At 50.1% G+C, this 18,759-nt stretch overlaps 1 protein-coding gene across 3 annotated transcripts in view; it reads right to left on the bottom strand.

The window, feature by feature from the left end:
- Window positions 1-16,961, bottom strand: part of PIDD1 (p53-induced death domain protein 1) — a 30,239-nt gene extending 13,278 nt beyond the window's left edge. For all 3 annotated transcript variants that reach the window (XM_045012377.1, XM_045012376.1, XM_045012378.1), the window contains exons 1-9: window positions 16,837-16,961; window positions 14,365-14,730; window positions 11,918-12,331; window positions 10,765-10,968; window positions 9,559-9,613; window positions 8,717-8,918; window positions 7,231-7,359; window positions 4,913-5,092; window positions 604-751 (exon numbers count right to left, since the gene is read on the bottom strand). In XM_045012377.1, the coding sequence (XP_044868312.1) occupies window positions 604-751; window positions 4,913-5,092; window positions 7,231-7,359; window positions 8,717-8,918; window positions 9,559-9,613; window positions 10,765-10,968; window positions 11,918-12,331; window positions 14,365-14,629 (1,597 nt within the window). In that variant the 5' untranslated portion in view covers window positions 14,630-14,730; window positions 16,837-16,961. The remainder of the gene's footprint in view (window positions 1-603; window positions 752-4,912; window positions 5,093-7,230; window positions 7,360-8,716; window positions 8,919-9,558; window positions 9,614-10,764; window positions 10,969-11,917; window positions 12,332-14,364; window positions 14,731-16,836) is intronic.
- Window positions 16,962-18,759: the final 1,798 nt, after the last annotated feature.

The following is an 18,759-nucleotide window of genomic DNA, read 5'->3' as shown; positions in this document are numbered from 1 at the left end:
TGCTGGAACCTACATCTTTACATTTCTTGAACTGCTAGTGTTGGAAAGCCTGATTCTACTTGCAACTCCAATGGAGTCACTCATGATTCACACCGAGATCAGAATCAGGCACCAAATTTACAACCTTACCATTGCTTTCCATTTATTCTTGTGCATTTAAACAGTATGTAATATTTGTGAAGCATTTAGGGAGCCAGAAGGCACTAAATCAAGAGAGTGTTTTCTGTAGATGGCAAAGTATAAGTGTTTTCCCACCTCCCCAACCTCGTTTGATCCATTACTCTGGACTAAGGGAGGAATATCTTGTTTCCATGGGATGGCACTGGTGTCAGTATTCCTTTATGATGAAAGAGGAACTATCCCACCAACAGTATTCAGAAAGCAGTGGGAAATATTAGCAGCCTATTACAATTCTTCTACTACTGATGTACTAAGCTTTGTGGTTAGGAACATCAGGGTCCAATGCACAAATCCTGAAAGTTGCCGTTTGTTCACAGTTTAGTTTATTACATCAATTCCCTGGGGGAAATTGAAAGATAACCTACCAAGTAGTGTGATTTTAGCACAGAAGCTTTCCATTGGCATTTCTGGGAATATACTAACCTGTGACCCCTGGAGGTAGCGGGAGCTGAATTTTAATTGGCCTGAGAAAATCCACAGTGGAATTCTGAGAGAGACAGAGCAGGGGACCAGCTCTGGACTCTGGATCATCTGTGATCTCTGCCAGCTCCTCTGCTGACACCGGCAACACCTGGTGGTTGAACAATAATCAAATCAGCTTAACGTCTGATGCCTGAATACTTGAGTTCATTGAGGCAGAAAGAGGGCAATGGCCCTGTGATGTTATCGGATTAAAATATGACCATATTGATCACTGTTGCAACCACTGTTATATATTTGCAACAAATCTTGTACAAAGGTTGTCAAGTGAGGTGTCTGTGAAAAGGTTATAATTTGCTGGTTATGATTATGCTATCTGTATGCATGTATCATTTTTATATTTGAAGTTACGAGTATTGGCTCTATACCTGGATTTCAAATGTTTGCTCCTGGGGTAACGCCCACAAGATATTTAGCCAGCACATCTTGAAGGGACTATTCAGATTAAGTGGTTCATCAAGAAACACTTAATTGACTGGAGACGCCCATCTACACTGAATGGACTGTCCTGCGGAGGTGAAAAGCGTGGACATGTGACTTGTCCATGCGACTCCAACTACCATCTTATTACTGTACTTTTCAAGAGTAAGAACAATGAGATTCCCACCACATGGCAGAAGAGATAAAAGGCCCTGGAAACGCCTCCATTTTGCCTCTTTCCTGCCCAAACCTCTGGACTATGCTAATGGGAGCACTCTAACCAATGGACAGAGGACTTTCAATGATTTGGAAGCAGCCAGAGACTTGACTTCCAAGCCAGCAGTTTATTCCATCACTGCTGCAAGCCTGAACCAAGGAGGTTCATTTATTATATGTACTTGATTCCTCTAACCAATTTTAACTCTCACCTTTCTTTCTTTTTATGAATAAACCTTTAGATATTAAAGGACTGGAACCAGCATGATTTTGGGGTAAGATCTAAGTTATATATTGACTTGGGTGTGTGGCTGATCCTTTGGGATCAGAAGAACCTTTTATTTGAAGAGATTGGTTTTAAAGAACCACTTATCTCTAAGTCTAGTGCACGGGTAGGCAACCTATGGCACATGTGTCAAAGGCGGTTCGTGAGCTGATTTTCAGTGGCACTCTCACTGCCCAGGTCCTGGCCACCGGTCCAGGGGGCTCTGCCTTTTAATTTAATTTTAAATGAAGCTTCTTAAACATTTTACAAACCTTATTTACTTTACATACAACAACAGTTCAATTATAGACTTATAGAAAGAGACCTTCTAAAAATGTTAAAATGTATTACTGGCATGCAAAACCTTAAATTAGAATGAAGACTCGACACACCACTTCTGAAAGGTTGCCGACCCTTGGTCTAGTGTTTTTGGTGGTAATACAAGGACTGAGGAAACTGCTTTTATGACTTCTTGTTAGCCAGTGTGGTGAAACAGAAGTTTACTTTTGTTGCCGGTTTGGTATATCCTATGAGGGATTAGCCACCAGTCTTGGAATGTATCTGCCGTATTTCTCAGCAGTTTGTCAAGAATTTGGCACTCTCAGGGCTTGGCTACACTTGAGAGTTGCAGCGCTGGAAGTTACAGCGCTGGTCGTACAGCTGTGTAGGGAAAGCGCTGGTGTGTGGCCACACTCACAGCTACCAGCGCTGCAGTGTGGCCACATTTGCAGCATTTGCAGCGCTGATGGGAGTGATGCATTATGGGCAGCTATCCCAGCATTCAAGTGGCAGCAACGTGCTTTTCAAAAGAGGGGGGTGGGATGTAGTGTGACAGGGAGTGGGGGAGAGAGAGAGAGTGTGGATTTTTGGAGCCGACACTGTGTATCAGCTCCCTGCCTTGCAAAATCAGAAAATTTTCCTGACCCCTTACGCTTAACTGCAAACAGCCTGCAGACCAGATAAGCAGCTGCTCCAAGGGACTCCCTTTCTCCGCCTCGCCCCCGCTGTTTCTCTCGTCAAGCAAACACTCACTCATCCCCCTGCCTGCCTCATTCACAGGTTTTATCTCATTTGATTGTTCACTGAGTTACAGATTGATCACACCAAACATGAGCTGTGTTTGTGTTTTAGATAAGCAGCTCCCGGATCCCCGCGTTCACAACAAAACAAAGAGAGGCTGCATAACAAAACAAAGAGAGTAATTAGTTAAAAGCATTCTGGGATATCTCCTAATACCCTGGAGGCCAATAACAGTGCTGGTGTGTGGCCACACCCGACGAGCAGCGCTGCATCACCAGCGCTGCACTTGTTACACCCCAAGCAGACCAGGTGTTCAGCTAGCGCTGCAGCCAGGGAGTTGCAGCGCTGGATGTGCCTTGCAGGTGTGGACAGTTACTAAGTTGCAGCGCTGGAAAGCCTCCACCAGCACTGCAACTCTCCAGTGTAGCCAAGCCCTCAGTTGTGACACAAGGAGGCACGGTTACAGGCCCCAACTGCTCAAATGCCATGCCTGACTCAGTGGCACAGGCTGGCTGCCAAGTGGGAGCGTGAATCCTAATCACTGAACCATATTCTGCTCAGAGTTATACTGGTGTAAACTTGGCAAACAGGGCCCTGATCCTGATTGAGTCTTCTTGATGCTACTGTCACACATTTAATTAAACAGCTACCACGACCACCTCCCACTAACTATAATGGGGCTGCTTCAGAGTTAGAACAGCATGAATAAGAGTAAAGTTTAACCCTCTGAATCTCACTTGCTGAGCTGGTCTGTCATGCTTTTCATTCTTGGAGACTAAGCAAGAGGCTAAAGCTGCACGTCCCTTGACAGTGCTGCCTGCTGGCTTATCAAGAGCCTTGGTAGCAGAGCTCTGAGCAGAACCCCATTCAGCCTTCCCCACAGAAGGACAGAGGGGCCAGGACTGTATTAAGGACGGTTGTATGGGAGAGGGGAGAGAGACAGGTTTGTTTGTGTTTTTTTTAAACAGGGTACAGGATTAGCCTTGCCAACTCCCCTGTCCCACAAGCCCCAGACTGTGACCTGCCCAGATATATTTATAGCCTGGAAAGGTCAAAGCCTTGGGGAATGTGGCAGAAGGTGGGGAACGCAAAGGGAAGAACACTGCAAATTATTGCCATAATGCATGAGTGCAGAGCTCCTCAGCACCCAGCACACCAGCTGAGGCCAGTGGCAGCTGCAGGCATTCAGCACTCTGAGAAGTGAGGTACTCAGGGCCCAACCTAACACCTATTGACTCCACTGGGTGTTTAACCAGGCCCTACCTCAGCAAGACGTGCTACGTTTCTCAAATGCGGTCACCACAGGCTCTTCTTGCGGTCACAGCCTCCTGGGCAATAACGGAGGGGAGGGGATGGGAGGCTCTGCAAGGAGGGGATGGGGCCCTTCCCACATCTGGAGTCACAAACACTGGAGGAGCAGACAGTCAGCGTGAGTTCCCCATCTTCCCGTGGGCGGTGGGGCTCAGGCTTCTGGCTTCAGCCCTGGGGTGGCAGGCAGCAGGCTCCAGCCACTGGGCTCACCAACCCACCTCATCACCCCTGGCCCTCACTGCCTCCCTACCCACCTCCCCATTGAAGGCTTAATTTGTCCCCCAGCTTGCTAGGGCTGAGTAAGTCTGCTGTGAAAAAATGATATTTGTATGTTTGTTAATATCACTTTTCACTGCTCCCAGCTAGCTAACAAGTCTGCTGCTGTGAAAATTGATATTAACAATCATACAAATATCACTTTTCACAGAAGCAGACCTACTAGCTAGCAATTCTTAAACAAAAACAGTAACCAAAAAGGCAAAAGAAACAACAGCAACAAAAAGACAAGAACATGCAAAGCACCTTCTTTGTGCTTCTATTCTGTTTAGGTCCAGTAAAGAATAGAGACAACTGTATGTTATTATTATTGAGTCTGCAAAAAAACACCTTATTATTACACTGATTTGGATTTGTATGTATATTTATTTGTTTTTCCTAAAGTTAACTAAGTTTTTCAGAAAAATTGTCATAGTGGCCACCAACAAGAGTAGGTGGCTGCATTCTGAGGCCACCAAAAGTCTGTTGGGAGAAACCTAACAAGTTACAATATTTCACATATGGCTTATGTGAGTGCTAACCCCCGCCAGACAGCTAATGACCCAGCCCATTTCACAGTGGGGGAAACTGAGGTAGGGAGGCTCTGTGATGCGCCTAAAGCCAAGTCAGACCCAGTTCCCAGGCTGATGCTTGGCTCATCCTTCTTTCTCATTTAGTGCATGTATCCTATTGCCTACTCTCATCTCCAGCACAGGCCAGCAGTAATACCAGAGCTTGTGTTTTAGTTTTAACATGCACACACACCTGCAATGTGACGCTCCGAGTCTCCTCCGTGACTCCAGGAGGGAAGGTCACTTTGATGCTTGGATCCACAGTGGAAAAGAGCAACGTCCCCTCTGATGGGACGCTGCATTTATTCTCCACGAGCCGAGAGACGACCAGGAACCAGGAGAAGTGGGGGATGCTACAGCAAGCCATGTGCTTCTGTTACAAAAAGGTGGGGAACAACGAAAACACAGCTGAGTGACATGTTACAGTATCTTTCAGACACACTGACACCAGTTGATGTCAATGGAATCACTGAAAAAAAAAAATCAAGGGCTCAATGTTTCATTGGTATATATGCAGATGTATTGCACACATTTAGATGCAAAGAAGCACCACCAATAAAGCCTATTTTCTTAAAGACCTGAGAAGAGATTTTCACCATCAAAGCTGGCATTTGAAGTGACTTTTCATACCCCACTCCTGGTGTAAGTCACATGGCACAGACTGCAGAAGCAGCCTAGACATTTTGGACATGACAGCCTGCAGCACATGTTGTGCTCCCGGGATTGATTGCTGGTAGGGAGAGCACAGACTGAATTTAGCACAGTACCCCCGCAGCACTTCACAAAACATGGAGTAAGATGGGTCCCAGCCTAGCAGATCTTTCAGTCCAATGCTAAATTGAGATGGAAAATTGCATTCCGGAGCTTGTAGTCTCTAGGGCAGGGGTAGGCAACCTATGGCACATGTGCCAAAGGCAGCACGCAAGCTGATTTTCAGTGGCACTCACAGTGCTTGGGTCCTGGCGACTAGTCCGGGCGGGGGGGTGGGAGCAGGCTGGCTTTGAGCAGCAGGCTCCAGTGGTGGGACTTCAGGAACCTGGCCATGAGGCCCTGGGCTGTGACCGAGGGTACTGACCCTGCCCCGGCTCTGGCCACGCAACCCGGGCCTCCAGGTGCGGGGCTTCAGCCTCCAGCCACCGGTTCCAGCTGCGTGGCGGCAGGCGCTGGCCACAGGTGCCAACTCCCAGCCCCAGACGCAGGGCAACGGGGCTCCAAGCATGGGGATTTGGGCACCAATCCCTGGCTCTGTCCACAAGGAAGCAGGTGCTGACCCCTGGCTCCAGCCATGGAGCGTCAGTTGGCCTCTAGTCCCCAGTTCCAGCTGCACGGTGGCGGGCGCTGACCCCGGGCTCCAGCCACGTGGCCCTGGCCCCTGGTGCTGATCCCCTGCTGCAGCTGCAAGGCAGCAAACACCGACCCATAGGTCTGTTCCCGGGCTCCAGCCATGCGGTGGCAGGAGCTGACCCTGGGTGCCAACCCCTGGCCTTGGCCATGTAGCTGCGAGCGCTGTCTCCAGCCACGCAGCATCGAGTGCTGACTCCTGGCTCCCGCCTCACTCTCCGGGGCTCCGGCACTCAGTACCGGGCTCTGGCAATGCAGCGGCAGACACTAGCCCTGGGCGCTGACCCACAGCTCTGGCTGCGTGGCAGCAGGCTGCGATCCTTAGCTCCAGCCATGCAGTTCCCGTCCCCAGCTCCGGGTTCTGGCCGTGGGCACCAAGCCCTGGCCCTGGCCGCATGGCAGCAGACATCTGGCCACGCAACAGTGGGGTCTATCACCTGCCCCCATCGCCCCTGGCCCTCACTACCTCCCATGGCCCTGTATCCATTCCCCCCACACCCTGGACCCTTCTGCTTTCCTGGCCTTGCATCCATCCCCGCCCCATTGCCTCAGACCCCCACTGCCTCTCCTTTCGGCCTCTCCATCCGGGGTTTAATGGGTCCTGGGGCTTGCTGTGAAAAGTGATACTTGTATGTTTGTTAATATCACTGATCACTTTTCATAGCCTTCCAGGCAGCTACTAAGTGTTCTGTGATATTAACAAATATCACTTTTCACAGCAAGCCCAAGGACCCACTAAGCCCTGGATGGGGCAGAAAGGCCAAAAGGGGAGGCAGCATTATTGTTACCGAGTCTGTCAAAAAACCCTACAAATACACATTACAGTGGTTTGGATGTGAATCTGTGCATATTTAATTGTTTTTCCTAAAGTTAATTAAATATTTTAGGTTAAAAAAAAAAATGTCTGTGTGGCCACCAGTGAGAGTTGGTGGCCGCACTCTGATGCCATCAAAAAATTTCTTGTGAGAACCCCTGCTCTAGTAGCCACGCCCCTCTGTATTAGAAATGAGGACTGCAGGTGCAATCCCTTTATAGCAACTGGACACACATCTCAGGTTCACGAGAAGCTTCCAAGCTAGCCCTGGGGACTGGGAAAAGTCAAGCCCTGCCCCTGCTGCAGGGCAAGTCGCATCTCCTGCCTATGACCAGGAGTTTATCCAACCTGCTCACCTTCGGCTTTCCTCTCCGCTCCACCTTGGTTTGCAGGTCGCTCCAGCTTTGCCCGTTGAAGGTCCGAACTACCACTTCTCGCTCACGCAGCGTCTGAGGGGAGGTGTAAGGCATCCAGATCTGCACCTCCTGGCAGGGGACAACAGGGCATTGCCATGAGACACCAACAGAACAGCACCCCCACTCTAGAGACACTCTTTTACCTGGGCAAGCAGGGGAGACCAACGTGACGGGGTGTGGCAAGCCTCCACGCTCTCCACTCCCCGCTGGAGGCCCCACTGCTCTGCTACCCACCACCCCTGGAAACAGCTTTCTGAGAGGAAAAGAGCAGTGAGCACTAGATCTCTAGGCTTACCTAGGGAAGCATCACAGGAGCAGCCATTGTGGGAACGATGGAGAGCTTCTTCTCCAGCAACACCCAATCAAGGCCAAAAGAAAAGGAGCTGCCTGCTGCTAGCAAGGTAGTTCCTGGCTGGAGACGGTGGTGTGAGGACAGATGCTCCCTAGGCTACAGACAAAGGAACCACACTGGGCCAGGGCCCATTGCTGGCCACAAATTGGCGGGTGGAGCTCAGGAAGAACCCTGCTGATTTAATTCTGGGGAGGGAATTAAGCCCCAGAAGGGTAAGAAACCATCTGATTTATGATTGGCCCTGAAGGGCAAGGGACTGCTTCTATCCAAGCTGGCTGTACCCTAGAAGGGATCTGAACTGTGTGACCCGGCCAAGCCACAGAAGACCCACAGAGGTACGCTGACAGCCTGCCGGGGATGCTGGGAGCTGATGAGAGCAGCAACACCACACCCAGACACTGAGGGACGCTCACAGGAGTAAGTGCAATCCACCACAGGCAGATTTTAGGCAGAGAGTGGGGGGTGGTTATGAAAACTGATCTCTCCTGCAGTCCACCAGCCCTGGAGACAGCCAGAACAGCTGCCCCCAGTTCCCTGGCTATGCTCCGGACAATGCTCAGGTGGGGATGTTGTGCAATGGCCTCCCAGAAAGGCCAGTGAGCTCCTGTTGGCCAAGACTGGCTTCACTGGGGTATTCATGTATGCGTCCATCAATGGGTCCTTTTCCTGGCAGACAGAGGTCATCCCCAGGAGCAAGCTCTCCCCTTAGGAGGAGTTCATGAGCTGGAAGGGAGGAGGTTCTCATTCAGAGAACAGCCTGCATCGTAGCAGAAGGGATGGGAAAGGTGTGGGGACAGCGTGCTGCTGGGGGAGAAGACACTACCCTTTTGGGGATTTGCCCTAGTGCTGAGAATCCCTTTCAAGTTTGATCCTTGGGGCTATTTATAAGCAGTGATTTGTGGTTCACAGATCCCAGCAGTCAACATACTGAGGCCTGGCAGCCCCACAACATGATCCTTTCAGGCCACAAACAAGGATTTTCTGGACAGTCATATTTGCACATATGGACCCATGATGGGCTATAACACACACACAGTCCTGCCCAGCCCCATCCTGCCCATCACGTGTTCTTACCTGCTGGAATACAACCCCATGAGGCTGCAGCTCCAGGACTTCACTCAGCAGGATGTCATGGTGCCTCAGTTTCACCCACTGCGGGTCAGGAGACAGCGTTTGGAAATGGATCGTTACTGAGGAGGTGGCAGCACCCGGGGGAAAGTAAAACTGGATGCCGCAGGCCAGGATGACTTTGCAGCCATCAGGAGTCACAGTAAAGCTTACAAAAAAAGAAGAGATGCATGAATAACATCTTGAAATGACTCGCATTGATGTATACAGTGTTGCTGTAGCCATGTGGGTCCCAGGATACTAGAGAGACAAAGTGGGCGAGGTCATATCTTTTATTGGATCAACTTAATCTGTAACGCACTAACCCCCCTTTTTATCCTATGACTATAGGGGTGGTAATGGGCCACTTCAACATGACTGGTCCCTTAGAATATGCACTAACTACTTTTGCTAAAAAACTCTCTGTTTCATATTGCATGTAGCTGTGACACTCCCCAGACCTGAGGAAGAGCTCTGTGTAGTGTGAAAGCTTGTTGCTCTCACCAATAGATGCTGGTCCAATAAAAGATATTACTTTACCCAACTTGTCTTCCAGTGACATCACACGCCATTAAACTTTTGCTTTCCTGTGTCTGTGACTGGCAAGACGAACTCCCTGCATGTAATGGAGTAAAACTCTGACGTGTCTATTTGGACTGGAAATAATTTGGGGCAGAGACTATCCCTAATAATGTGTATGTACAGCACCTAGCAGAATGAGACCCTAATCTTGACTGGGGCATCTAAGTGCTACTGCAATACAAAATAATGAATAGTAACAAAAACAACAGAGACACTGTGTGAAATACCTGTCCTCACTGGGAACAAGGAACACTCTTCCTAGCTCTCCTGAGCTGGATTCATCTGCAGTGAATCAGAAGAAAAGAAATGAACAGAGGTGAGTAGCATGCAGACTGTCCATTGATTTGAGGGGTGCAGGTGATAAAGGAGTATTTCTGTTGCAACACTGTGTTCATCAGGGGCTGGATCCAAATTCCAGTGAAGTCAGTGTGAGATTTTCCATATTCTCCCCCTCCTCTCCCACCGGGGCTTTGGATTGGGTTCCAAAGGAGGACGGACAGAGGTCAGTGAACTTTTAATGCATCTCTTTTCCTGCACTTAGCAGCTGTTGGCCAGGCTGTACTGGCATCGCTGACTCTCCCCTACCCCTGCCTGTTTATGATCTAAATAGCAGACGCTTTTCGGGATCTTTTTGCTTGCAGCTTGAGGACCTTCCCAAGAGGCTGACTTCCTTTTGCCCACTGACTTTCCCACAACCCCACCTCTGCATCACCAGCAACACCTTTCCAATGATCAGGCTGAACAAAAGCATCTCCAGAGATTTTTTTTTTTTTACACCTTAGAACTGACTCAAAAAATCAGAATCCCTCCCACAGAACTAGCACAGCCTGTAATTGAAGACATAGGCAACCTAGTGTAGGAACTTCTGAATAGCCATCCTCTCCCTTATACACCCTCTAGTACAGGGTTTGGCAACCTTTCAGAAGTGGTGTGCCGAGTCTTCATTTATTCACTCTAATTTAACGTTTTGCGTGCCAGGAATACATTTTAACGTTTTTAGAAGGTCTCATTCTGTAAGTCTATAATATATAACTAAATTGTTATATGTAAAGTAAATAAGGTTTTTAAAGTGTTCAAGAAGCTTCAATTAAATTAAAATGCAGAGCCCCCCGGACCGGTGGCCAGGACCCGGGCAGTGTCAGTGCCACTGAAAATCAGCTCACGTGCCACCTTCGGCACGAGTGCCATAGGTTGCCCACCCCTGCTCTAGTACAATGAAGCCCACATCTAACTTAATTGTAAACTCTTTGAGCGAGGGGCTCACTCTTCTGTGTGTCTGTGCAGTGCAAAATACACCTGCAATGATGCCATATCAATAATCATCCATTTTCTCCCCCTCATCTCCATCAATCACATTCATACACCAGCTTGTGACACTTGCTAGAACCTGGGAGCATCTGTCTGAGATGCAGTCAAGCCAGAGACGCAATTACCAGATTGCAGAGGGATCTCAGGTTCTCCTAGCGGATTGCCCCGCAGGTGCACGAAGGGAGAGTGCTGGATCTCTGGGGGGATGGAGCGGAGCCTGTTGTTCTGCAAGTCAAGCCTGGACAAGTTGGGAAGGCTGGCAAGGGATGCGGGGACTGTCACCAGGAGATTGCTGTGAAGACGCAGCTGCTGCAGAGACTGCAAATTGGCTGCAAGTTAGAACAAGAAGAAAAATTGCTCCCCCCTTGGTAAATACATGAGTAGTGATTCTAACAACCCCCAACAACATACACATCCATCCTCAATTCCCCTCAGCAAGCACCTAGAGCGCCACCCCAGCCTGCCTGCACCAGACCCCCAAACACACACACAAATCACGGATATTTAAATCATGAGAGAGGAACAAAGCTCGTGGGTTCAGATAATTAGCAGGTTGGGAGAGCAGTAAGTTCTTTGGGACAGGGACTGTCCTTTTGTTTGCACAAAGCCTAGTTCAATGGGGTTCCAGTCCATGCGTGGGGCTTCTAGATGCTACAGCAATGTAACAACCATGGCAGAAACCTGGGCATAGTAATACAAAAATCCAACCTGTGGAAACAGGCCCATTCAGAATACAGGTTTGAGATCTCAGAGTCCAGCACTGAACAGTTTTCTGGATTGGTCTGGACTCAACACAGATGTCATTTAAAACCGAACAACCCATCAATATAATTAGCCCTCAGTGTGTTGCCTCGCATCAACAACTGCAGAGAAGCTGGGATCCTGTCAGGAGCCACTGCCCTAGCCTGCCAAAGGGCTGGATCCTCAGCTGGTGTATGTCAGTTTGAAGGCAATGGCGTTATCCAATCCTGATTTATAAAAACTCAGGATCTGGCCCAGAGTCTTCTGAATCTTCAAAGTGCCCGGTTTGCTCACTGACTAAATTGACAGGGCTCCATATAGACAATATCCTGCTCCTAGCAAGTTGTGTAAGAGATACCTCCTGATCCACAGCCCTACTTGGGGGTGATGAAGTAAGGGGGGCAGTGACAGACACCAAATCCCATTTAAAGGCTAGGCGTTACATGCCTTCCTGTTCAAAGACTCCCTAAAACCCACCCATTCCTTGTCAGGAGCTAGGGACATTCATTCTCTCTTTCTTCCGGGTGCACCTCTTACCAAGTGAGTCGGGGACACCCATCAATTGATTCCCTGAGAGATCCAGCTCCATGCAGTTATACAGACACCCGATCTCATTGGGAAGTGATTGCAGGGCGTTTTCAGACAGGTCCAGTCTCTGCAGCGCTGCCAGCTCCCCGATGCTCCGTGGTAGATCCCGGAGCTGATTTTTCATGGCAGAGAAGAAAGTCAGCTTACTGAGCCGGCCAAAGTCTTCAGGCAGCTCCACCAGGCTGTTGTGGCACACCAAGAGCACACGGAGGCTGGCGAGGTCAGTGACGCAGCTGGGCAAACTGGAGAAGCTATTAAAGCTGAGATCCAGATGCGCGAGACATAGCAGACTCCCAAAATCTTGTGGCAAGGTTGTCAGGGAACCCTGCTGACAAGCACCAAATTCATCCTGGGTATGCCCACCTGGGGGCACGGAAAAGCAGAGAAAAAGGGGTCCATGTTACATGGATTCTGCTAAACTAGCATCAGATAGGCATGTACGGCTCCCTCTGAAATCAACAGCATGGCAAACTGGAAGTTCAGACAATGTTAATGGGGGCTGGAGGGATTGGTGCATGCAAGATGTATACGTGGCCTAATAGCTAGTGCACTCAAGTGTGGCTCAGGAGACCTGGGTTCTATTCTCAGCACTGTCACTGAGTGAGTCACCTGTATGACTTCACCTGTATCTCAGTTTCTCAAACTGTAAAATGGGCTGTATCAATTGTGGAGGGTTCGGGGGGGGGGAATTCTGTGGAGCAGGGCATCTGCACTGTATGTATGAGGGGTCTGTTTTATCAGTCATTCTTTTTTCAGTCCAATCTGACCCCTGGATGTTGAACACCTAAAATGTTGGTGTTTTAACAGCCGAGGAGGAGAGGAGAGATTTATCTGGTACACAGTGGGAGAAGGGAGAACTAGGAGTTATAGGATGCACTTATGAAAGAGGCAATTTTAGCTGAAGATGGGAAAATGTCCCTGAGAGGGAGGCATATTTGGCTGTCGCACAGTTTCCCCAAGGGAAATGATAGAAGCTTCACTGCTTGGGACATTTAAAACTAGCCTGAACAGCAGCACATTGGTGATAACCCATACTGGCAGGGAGGGGGACTACACGGTCTAATAGCTTTCCCCATCTCTAACTTCAACAGGTCTAGGTTTGATGGGAGGTGTGCTCAGGTATACAAGGGCAAGTTTGGCTCCAAATAACAAATCCAGCACATTCAAAGGATTTCTGACTTGCTTGAGACTACCAGGGCAAGTGACCCATGGGGGGCAGAGAGTGGCAGCCATATGATTTAAATTCACACTTCCATAAACGTACCAATACCCTCCCTCCTACTCACCACCCTCCTCCAGTGCAATTTTAAATGCTTACATTAGAGGATACCACAGGATTTTTTGTTGTACAATCGAAGAAAGATTAATATTTGAGAAACCCTGGATTAGCAAATAATACGTTTTAAATAAGGAATTTATAGCAAACCAAGTTTTTCTACTTTTTTCCAGATATTCAGTATCTGAGCACTTCACAGCATAAATGTTTGGAGGTAAGGAAGTATTAATATGCCCATTCTACAGATGGGAAAACGGAGACCCAGATCCACAAAGGTATTTAGACTTCTAACCTCCCTTGATTTCAAATACCTTTGTGGATCTGGGCCAGAGATACTTGCCTAAGGTCGCATTCTGGTGGAGCAGGGGAATGAACCAGGTCTCCTGACTCTCAGGTTAGTGTCCTAACCACTGGACCATCCTTTCCTCTCTGACATGCACATACAGTTCCCCCCAGAAGACTGAGTGGTTCAACATTTTTCCAAGATTACTAAAGAGACACCATTCGTATTCACAGCCTCCTAGCATACAAAAACTGGGAAGCCAAAGAAGAAATACAATGGTCAACAGGTATTTATTGAATGTCATCATGCCATTGGCTACAAGTCATAGGCATATCCACTCCAATACTTTTTGTGCTCCTGATAAGTTAGTTTCTTTGCTGTTCATTCTCAAACCATGTTCTCAGCCTGTGCTGCAGGACACAGGACGAGGGTCTGTTCAGAAAGCTACAGCAGAACAAAATGCAGTAAAAGGAATCATTACCTCAAGGAGGTGGAGGGAGGGGGAAAATCACCAAAAAATATTTCAATCAGACTCTCCACAACTAAAGATCCAACTCAGTCCATTCAAGTGACATTCAAACAAAAGGCTGCACCTGTCAGACTTAATCAAGTGAGGAAAGTGGTCCCCAACAGCTGTGGAAACAAAGGATGGTAATAACAGCCCCTACGCTGGATCTTCCTGAACCTGCATGCTACTCCCTGTAAGGCTAACAGACCCAAAGCCGCTGCAAGGGGCTCTAGTGCACAATGGACACCATAAAGCGCATCCATCCTGTAGGAGCCGAGAAAAAGAGCCAAGCCTAGATGAATGGGCAGGGATGCTTCTCTGTGTCTTACCTTTGAGCACCAGGGACTTCAGGCACTTCAGGACAGGAAGGCTGCCCAGCGTGGAGTCTATGAGAGCATCATTGCAGTTCAGCCGCAGGAATTCCACCTGGGCCATCTCTTCCCTTCGTTTCTCAAACAGCTCAAGGAACTGGCAACAGCCATCGGGGTACACATCCAGGTTCAGCCTGTTGCCTGCAAGGCGGCAGCCCTCAAGTGCGGCAGTCACAAAACTGCCCTCCCGCAAAGCCTCCCCGACCTCCGGCAGCTCTGCCATCTTCTGCTGTTAGTCCACTGGGGCCGGAGCATGTTTTGACTTGCCAGGCAGGCAGGCACTGGCAGCGCCACAAGGCAGCCGTGATGACGAGAAAGGAGGCTCTGAAAGGGGACAGGAGCACACAGTGAAGCCCTATTGCCTCTGCAGAGCCTGGCTAGAAGAAGCTTGTAAACACAGCATCTTCCAACCGCAACAAGATGCATGGGGATTTACATACAGTATATCACTACAGATTTTATGGGCAGTTGGTATAGACTTTAAGGCCAGAAGGGACCATCATTATCATGATCATCTAGTCTGACTTCCTGCACATCGCAGGCCACAGAACCTCATCCTACCACTCCTAAAATAGACCCCTGAACTCTAGCAGAGTTACTGAAGTCCTCAAATCATGGTTTAAGACACTTCAAGTTACAGAGAATCCACCATTTACATAAACAAGCAAATGATTATACCCCATGCTACAGAGGAAGGTGAAACCCCAGCAGGATCTCTGCCAATCTGACCCAAGGGAAAATTCCTTCCTGACCCCAAATATGGTGATCAATTAGACTCTGAACATGTGGGCAAGACCCACCAGCCAGAAACCTGAGAAAGAATTCTCTGTAGTAACTCAGAGCCCTCCCCATCTAGCGTCTCATCACCAGCCATTGGAGATATTTGCTGCTAGCAATGGCAGAGCAGCTATGTGCTACGTATAGCAATGAGGTGGAACAGCCACCTTGGTGCATCCCCTCCATCTAGCCAGAAAACAGAGTCATCTCCAGAAATGTAGAGGGTGTAATCAAAGGAGAAGGCTTGCTTAGGATAATAATACCTAACTCTTCTATAGGACCTTTCATCAGTAGGTCTCAAAGTGCCTTACAAAGGAGATCAGTATCATTACTCCCATTTTATAGACGAGGAAACAAAGGCACAGAGAGGCAAAGCAATTTGCCCAAGGTCACCCAGCAGGTCAAGGGCAAAGCCAGGAGACCTGGGTTCTGTGCCTAAGTCCTGGGCCAGCACCTGATCCAATAAGCCATACTGACTGTTGTGTAATTAGGAGCAATGGGATGAAATTGCAGAGAAGAGAAAGTAGAGGTGGGTTGGCTCACATCAACACAAGGACTAGGGAACACAACTTGTGATGTAACTATGCAGTGATGTAATGAAAAAGAAAAAAATCACCACATTTATGCACTAGCTGGGACCAGGAGTACCATGGGGGAAGCACACACAGCCTTGCGCGTTATGAGAGTGGGAGAAGAGGGAAAGACCAATGGGGGATAAATTCTTCATTGCCCCCTTCACCTTGTGCGGTCATCTATACCACTGGTTTTCAACCTTTTTTTCCATTTGCAAACCCCTGCAAGAGGATGTGCAGACTGTGTTTGAAACGTTAGACATAGTTTGCAGGACCACAAGTTGAAAACCACTGATCTACCTGTGTAATTTGAATGCAAAATGCAATTAGTCATTCTGCTTTGCTAGCAGTTACACAGGTGTTACCGTTAAGCCCTACATTTCAAAGGAGTTCCGTACATTAGCCCCATTTTACAGAAGGGGAAAGTGAGGCACAGGGAGGGAAGCAACTTGCCCAAGATCACCCAGCAGGCCGATGGCAGAGCCAGGAAGAGAATGTGGCTCTCCTGAGTCCCAGCCTAGTGCTCTACCCGCTGTACTGCCTCCCCTAGGCAAGGCCCATAGCCACGGGGAGCTGAGCCCCACAGAGCTGTCTGGTCACACTCTGGCAAGCCCAGAAGCTGCAGCGATGGGCTCTTGAGGGAGGAGCCCCCAGCGCTGCTTCCCCTAAGGCTAGGGGGACGCAGGCTGCGGGGAGAGGCAAGGGGCATTTCGGAGGGAGGGAACTAAACTAGCTCAGCCATGAGCCACAGCAGGGCGGGACGGGACGTGGCCCCAGCGGCTCCGCGGTCGCAGGAAACGCAAAGCGGCCGGGAACTGGGCCCTTGTACCCCCACACACCCCCCCCCCGCGCCGCCCGGCCCGGCCGCGGGGATCGGGGGCAAAGCCAGAGCCCGGTGGGGGGGGAGGGGGTAACGCTGCCCCACTTCACCCCGCCTCCCGACGCTGCCTGGGGCAGGGGAGCGGCTCCTGCTCTGGGGCCGCCGCGAGCCCCGCTTCCGCCGCCCCGCGCACTTGGTGGAAGTTGGGAGGCGGCGCGGAGCAGCGCCCCTGAGCCCCGCCAGGCCCCGCGCGGCTCTTACCCGGGCGGGAGAACACGGGGCCGGGCCGGGGCCCCCCGCGCGGCAAGGGGCCGGGACTGCACCCGCGAGCTGGAGCCCGCCCCGCTCTTAAAGGGACAGTCCCCGGGGGGCGGAGGGGGGCGATCTGCAGCCAAGTGTGGCGCGTCCTGGGGCCCGGCCCCTCCCGGCTGGTCTAGGCACCTGTGTGCCAGGGGGCTGCTCGCGGCTTGAGGAAGCGGGAAACTGGCAGCTTTGCTTGGCCAGAAGTGCAGCCACGCTGGTGCACGGACCTGGTGGCTGACCCCCCCTCCTAAAGCAACACACACTCTCTCTCTCTCTCTCTCCACCACTGGAGTTACACTTCCAAACCAAACCGATTTAGCTAGCAATGAGCTTGCATCCTCCTCCTTCCTTCTGCCAGTGATTATATTGAAGTGTAAGGTCCCAGAGCCTGGGCTCCAGTCCCAGCCCAAACAGCTACACTGCAATTTACAGCCTGAGGGTATGGCTACACTTGCAGCTGTACAGCACTGGGAGTTAAACCTGTCTTTGTACAGCTCTGTAGGGAAAGCACTGCAGTGTGGCCACACTGACAGCTACCAGCGCTGCAGTGTGGCCACATTTGCAGCAGTGTTGGGAGTGGTGCATTAGGGGCAGCTATCTCACAGAGTACCTCTTCCCATTCTGGCCTGTGGGAAGGGGGCGCAGGGTGCAGGTCATTCTGGTTCCTGTTCCAATGCCCCATGATGCATTGCTTCACATCCCAGCAATCCCTCTGTTTCCGTCCACATTTGGCGCCATCTTTCCACGTTTTTTGTGCAGCGCGCAGTCTGCGGGAAATGGAGCCCGAACTGCTGAGGAGTATGCTGACGAGTCTCGCCAGCACATCATGTTTGGCAGTTGAGCCAAAGATCCAAAGTGACAGTGAGGAATCCGACAATGATAGCGAGTCATGTAATGCGTACGACACGAAATTGCTTGTGGCATTCACAGACATGCTCAGCACTGTGGAACGCCGCTTTTGGACTCGGGAAACAAGCACTGAGTGGTGGGATCACATTGTCATGCAAGTCTGGGATGACGAGCAGTGGCTGCAGAACTTTCGGATGAGAAAAGCCACTTTCATGTGACTGTGTGAGGAGCTCGCCCCCACCCTGCGGCGCAAGAACACGAGATTGAGAGCTGCCCTGCCAGTGGAGAACCGGGTGGCTATTGCAATCTGGAAGCTGGCAACTCCAGACAGCTACCCATCGGTCGCGAACCAGTTTGGAGTGGGAAAGTCGACCGTTGGAATCGTGTTGATGCAAGTTTGCAGGGGCCATTAATCGCATCCTGCTAAGAAGAACCGTGACTCTGGAGAACGTCCATGACATTGTGGATGGCTTTGCACAAATGGGTTTCCCTAACTGTGGAGGGGCGATAGATGGGATGCATATTCCTATTCTGGCACCACCCCACCTAGCATCCGAGTACGTTAACCGGAAGGGGTATTTCTCTATGGTTCTCCAGGCGCTTGTGGATCACCGTGGACGTTTCACTGACATTAATGCAGGCTGGCCCAGAAAGGTGCATGATGCACGCATCTTTCGTAACACTGGCCTCTTCAGGAAGCTACAGGCCGGGACTTTTTTCCCAGAGCGGAAGATCACAGTAGGGGACGTCGAAATGCCCATTGTGATCCTTGGAGACCCCGCTTACCCGTTAATGCCGTGGCTCATGAAACCGTACACAGGGAGCCTTGACAGCAGCAAGGACCGGTTCAACTACAGGCTGAGCCGTTGCCGAATGACTGTGGAGTGTGCTTTTGGCCGTTTAAAGGGCCGCTGGTGATCTCTGTATGGGAAGCTGGACTTGGGGGAAAGCAGCATCCCCGTGGTTATATCCGCGTGCTGTACCCTCCATAATATTTGTGAAGGGAAGGGTGAAACATTCAGTCAGGCATGG

Source organism: Mauremys mutica, chromosome 4, assembly GCF_020497125.1.
Source record: "Mauremys mutica isolate MM-2020 ecotype Southern chromosome 4, ASM2049712v1, whole genome shotgun sequence".
Classification (NCBI taxonomy): domain Eukaryota; kingdom Metazoa; phylum Chordata; order Testudines; family Geoemydidae; genus Mauremys; species Mauremys mutica.
The sequence above is the reverse complement of the archived record's forward strand: the minus strand, read 5'-3'. Positions and strand labels throughout refer to the sequence as shown.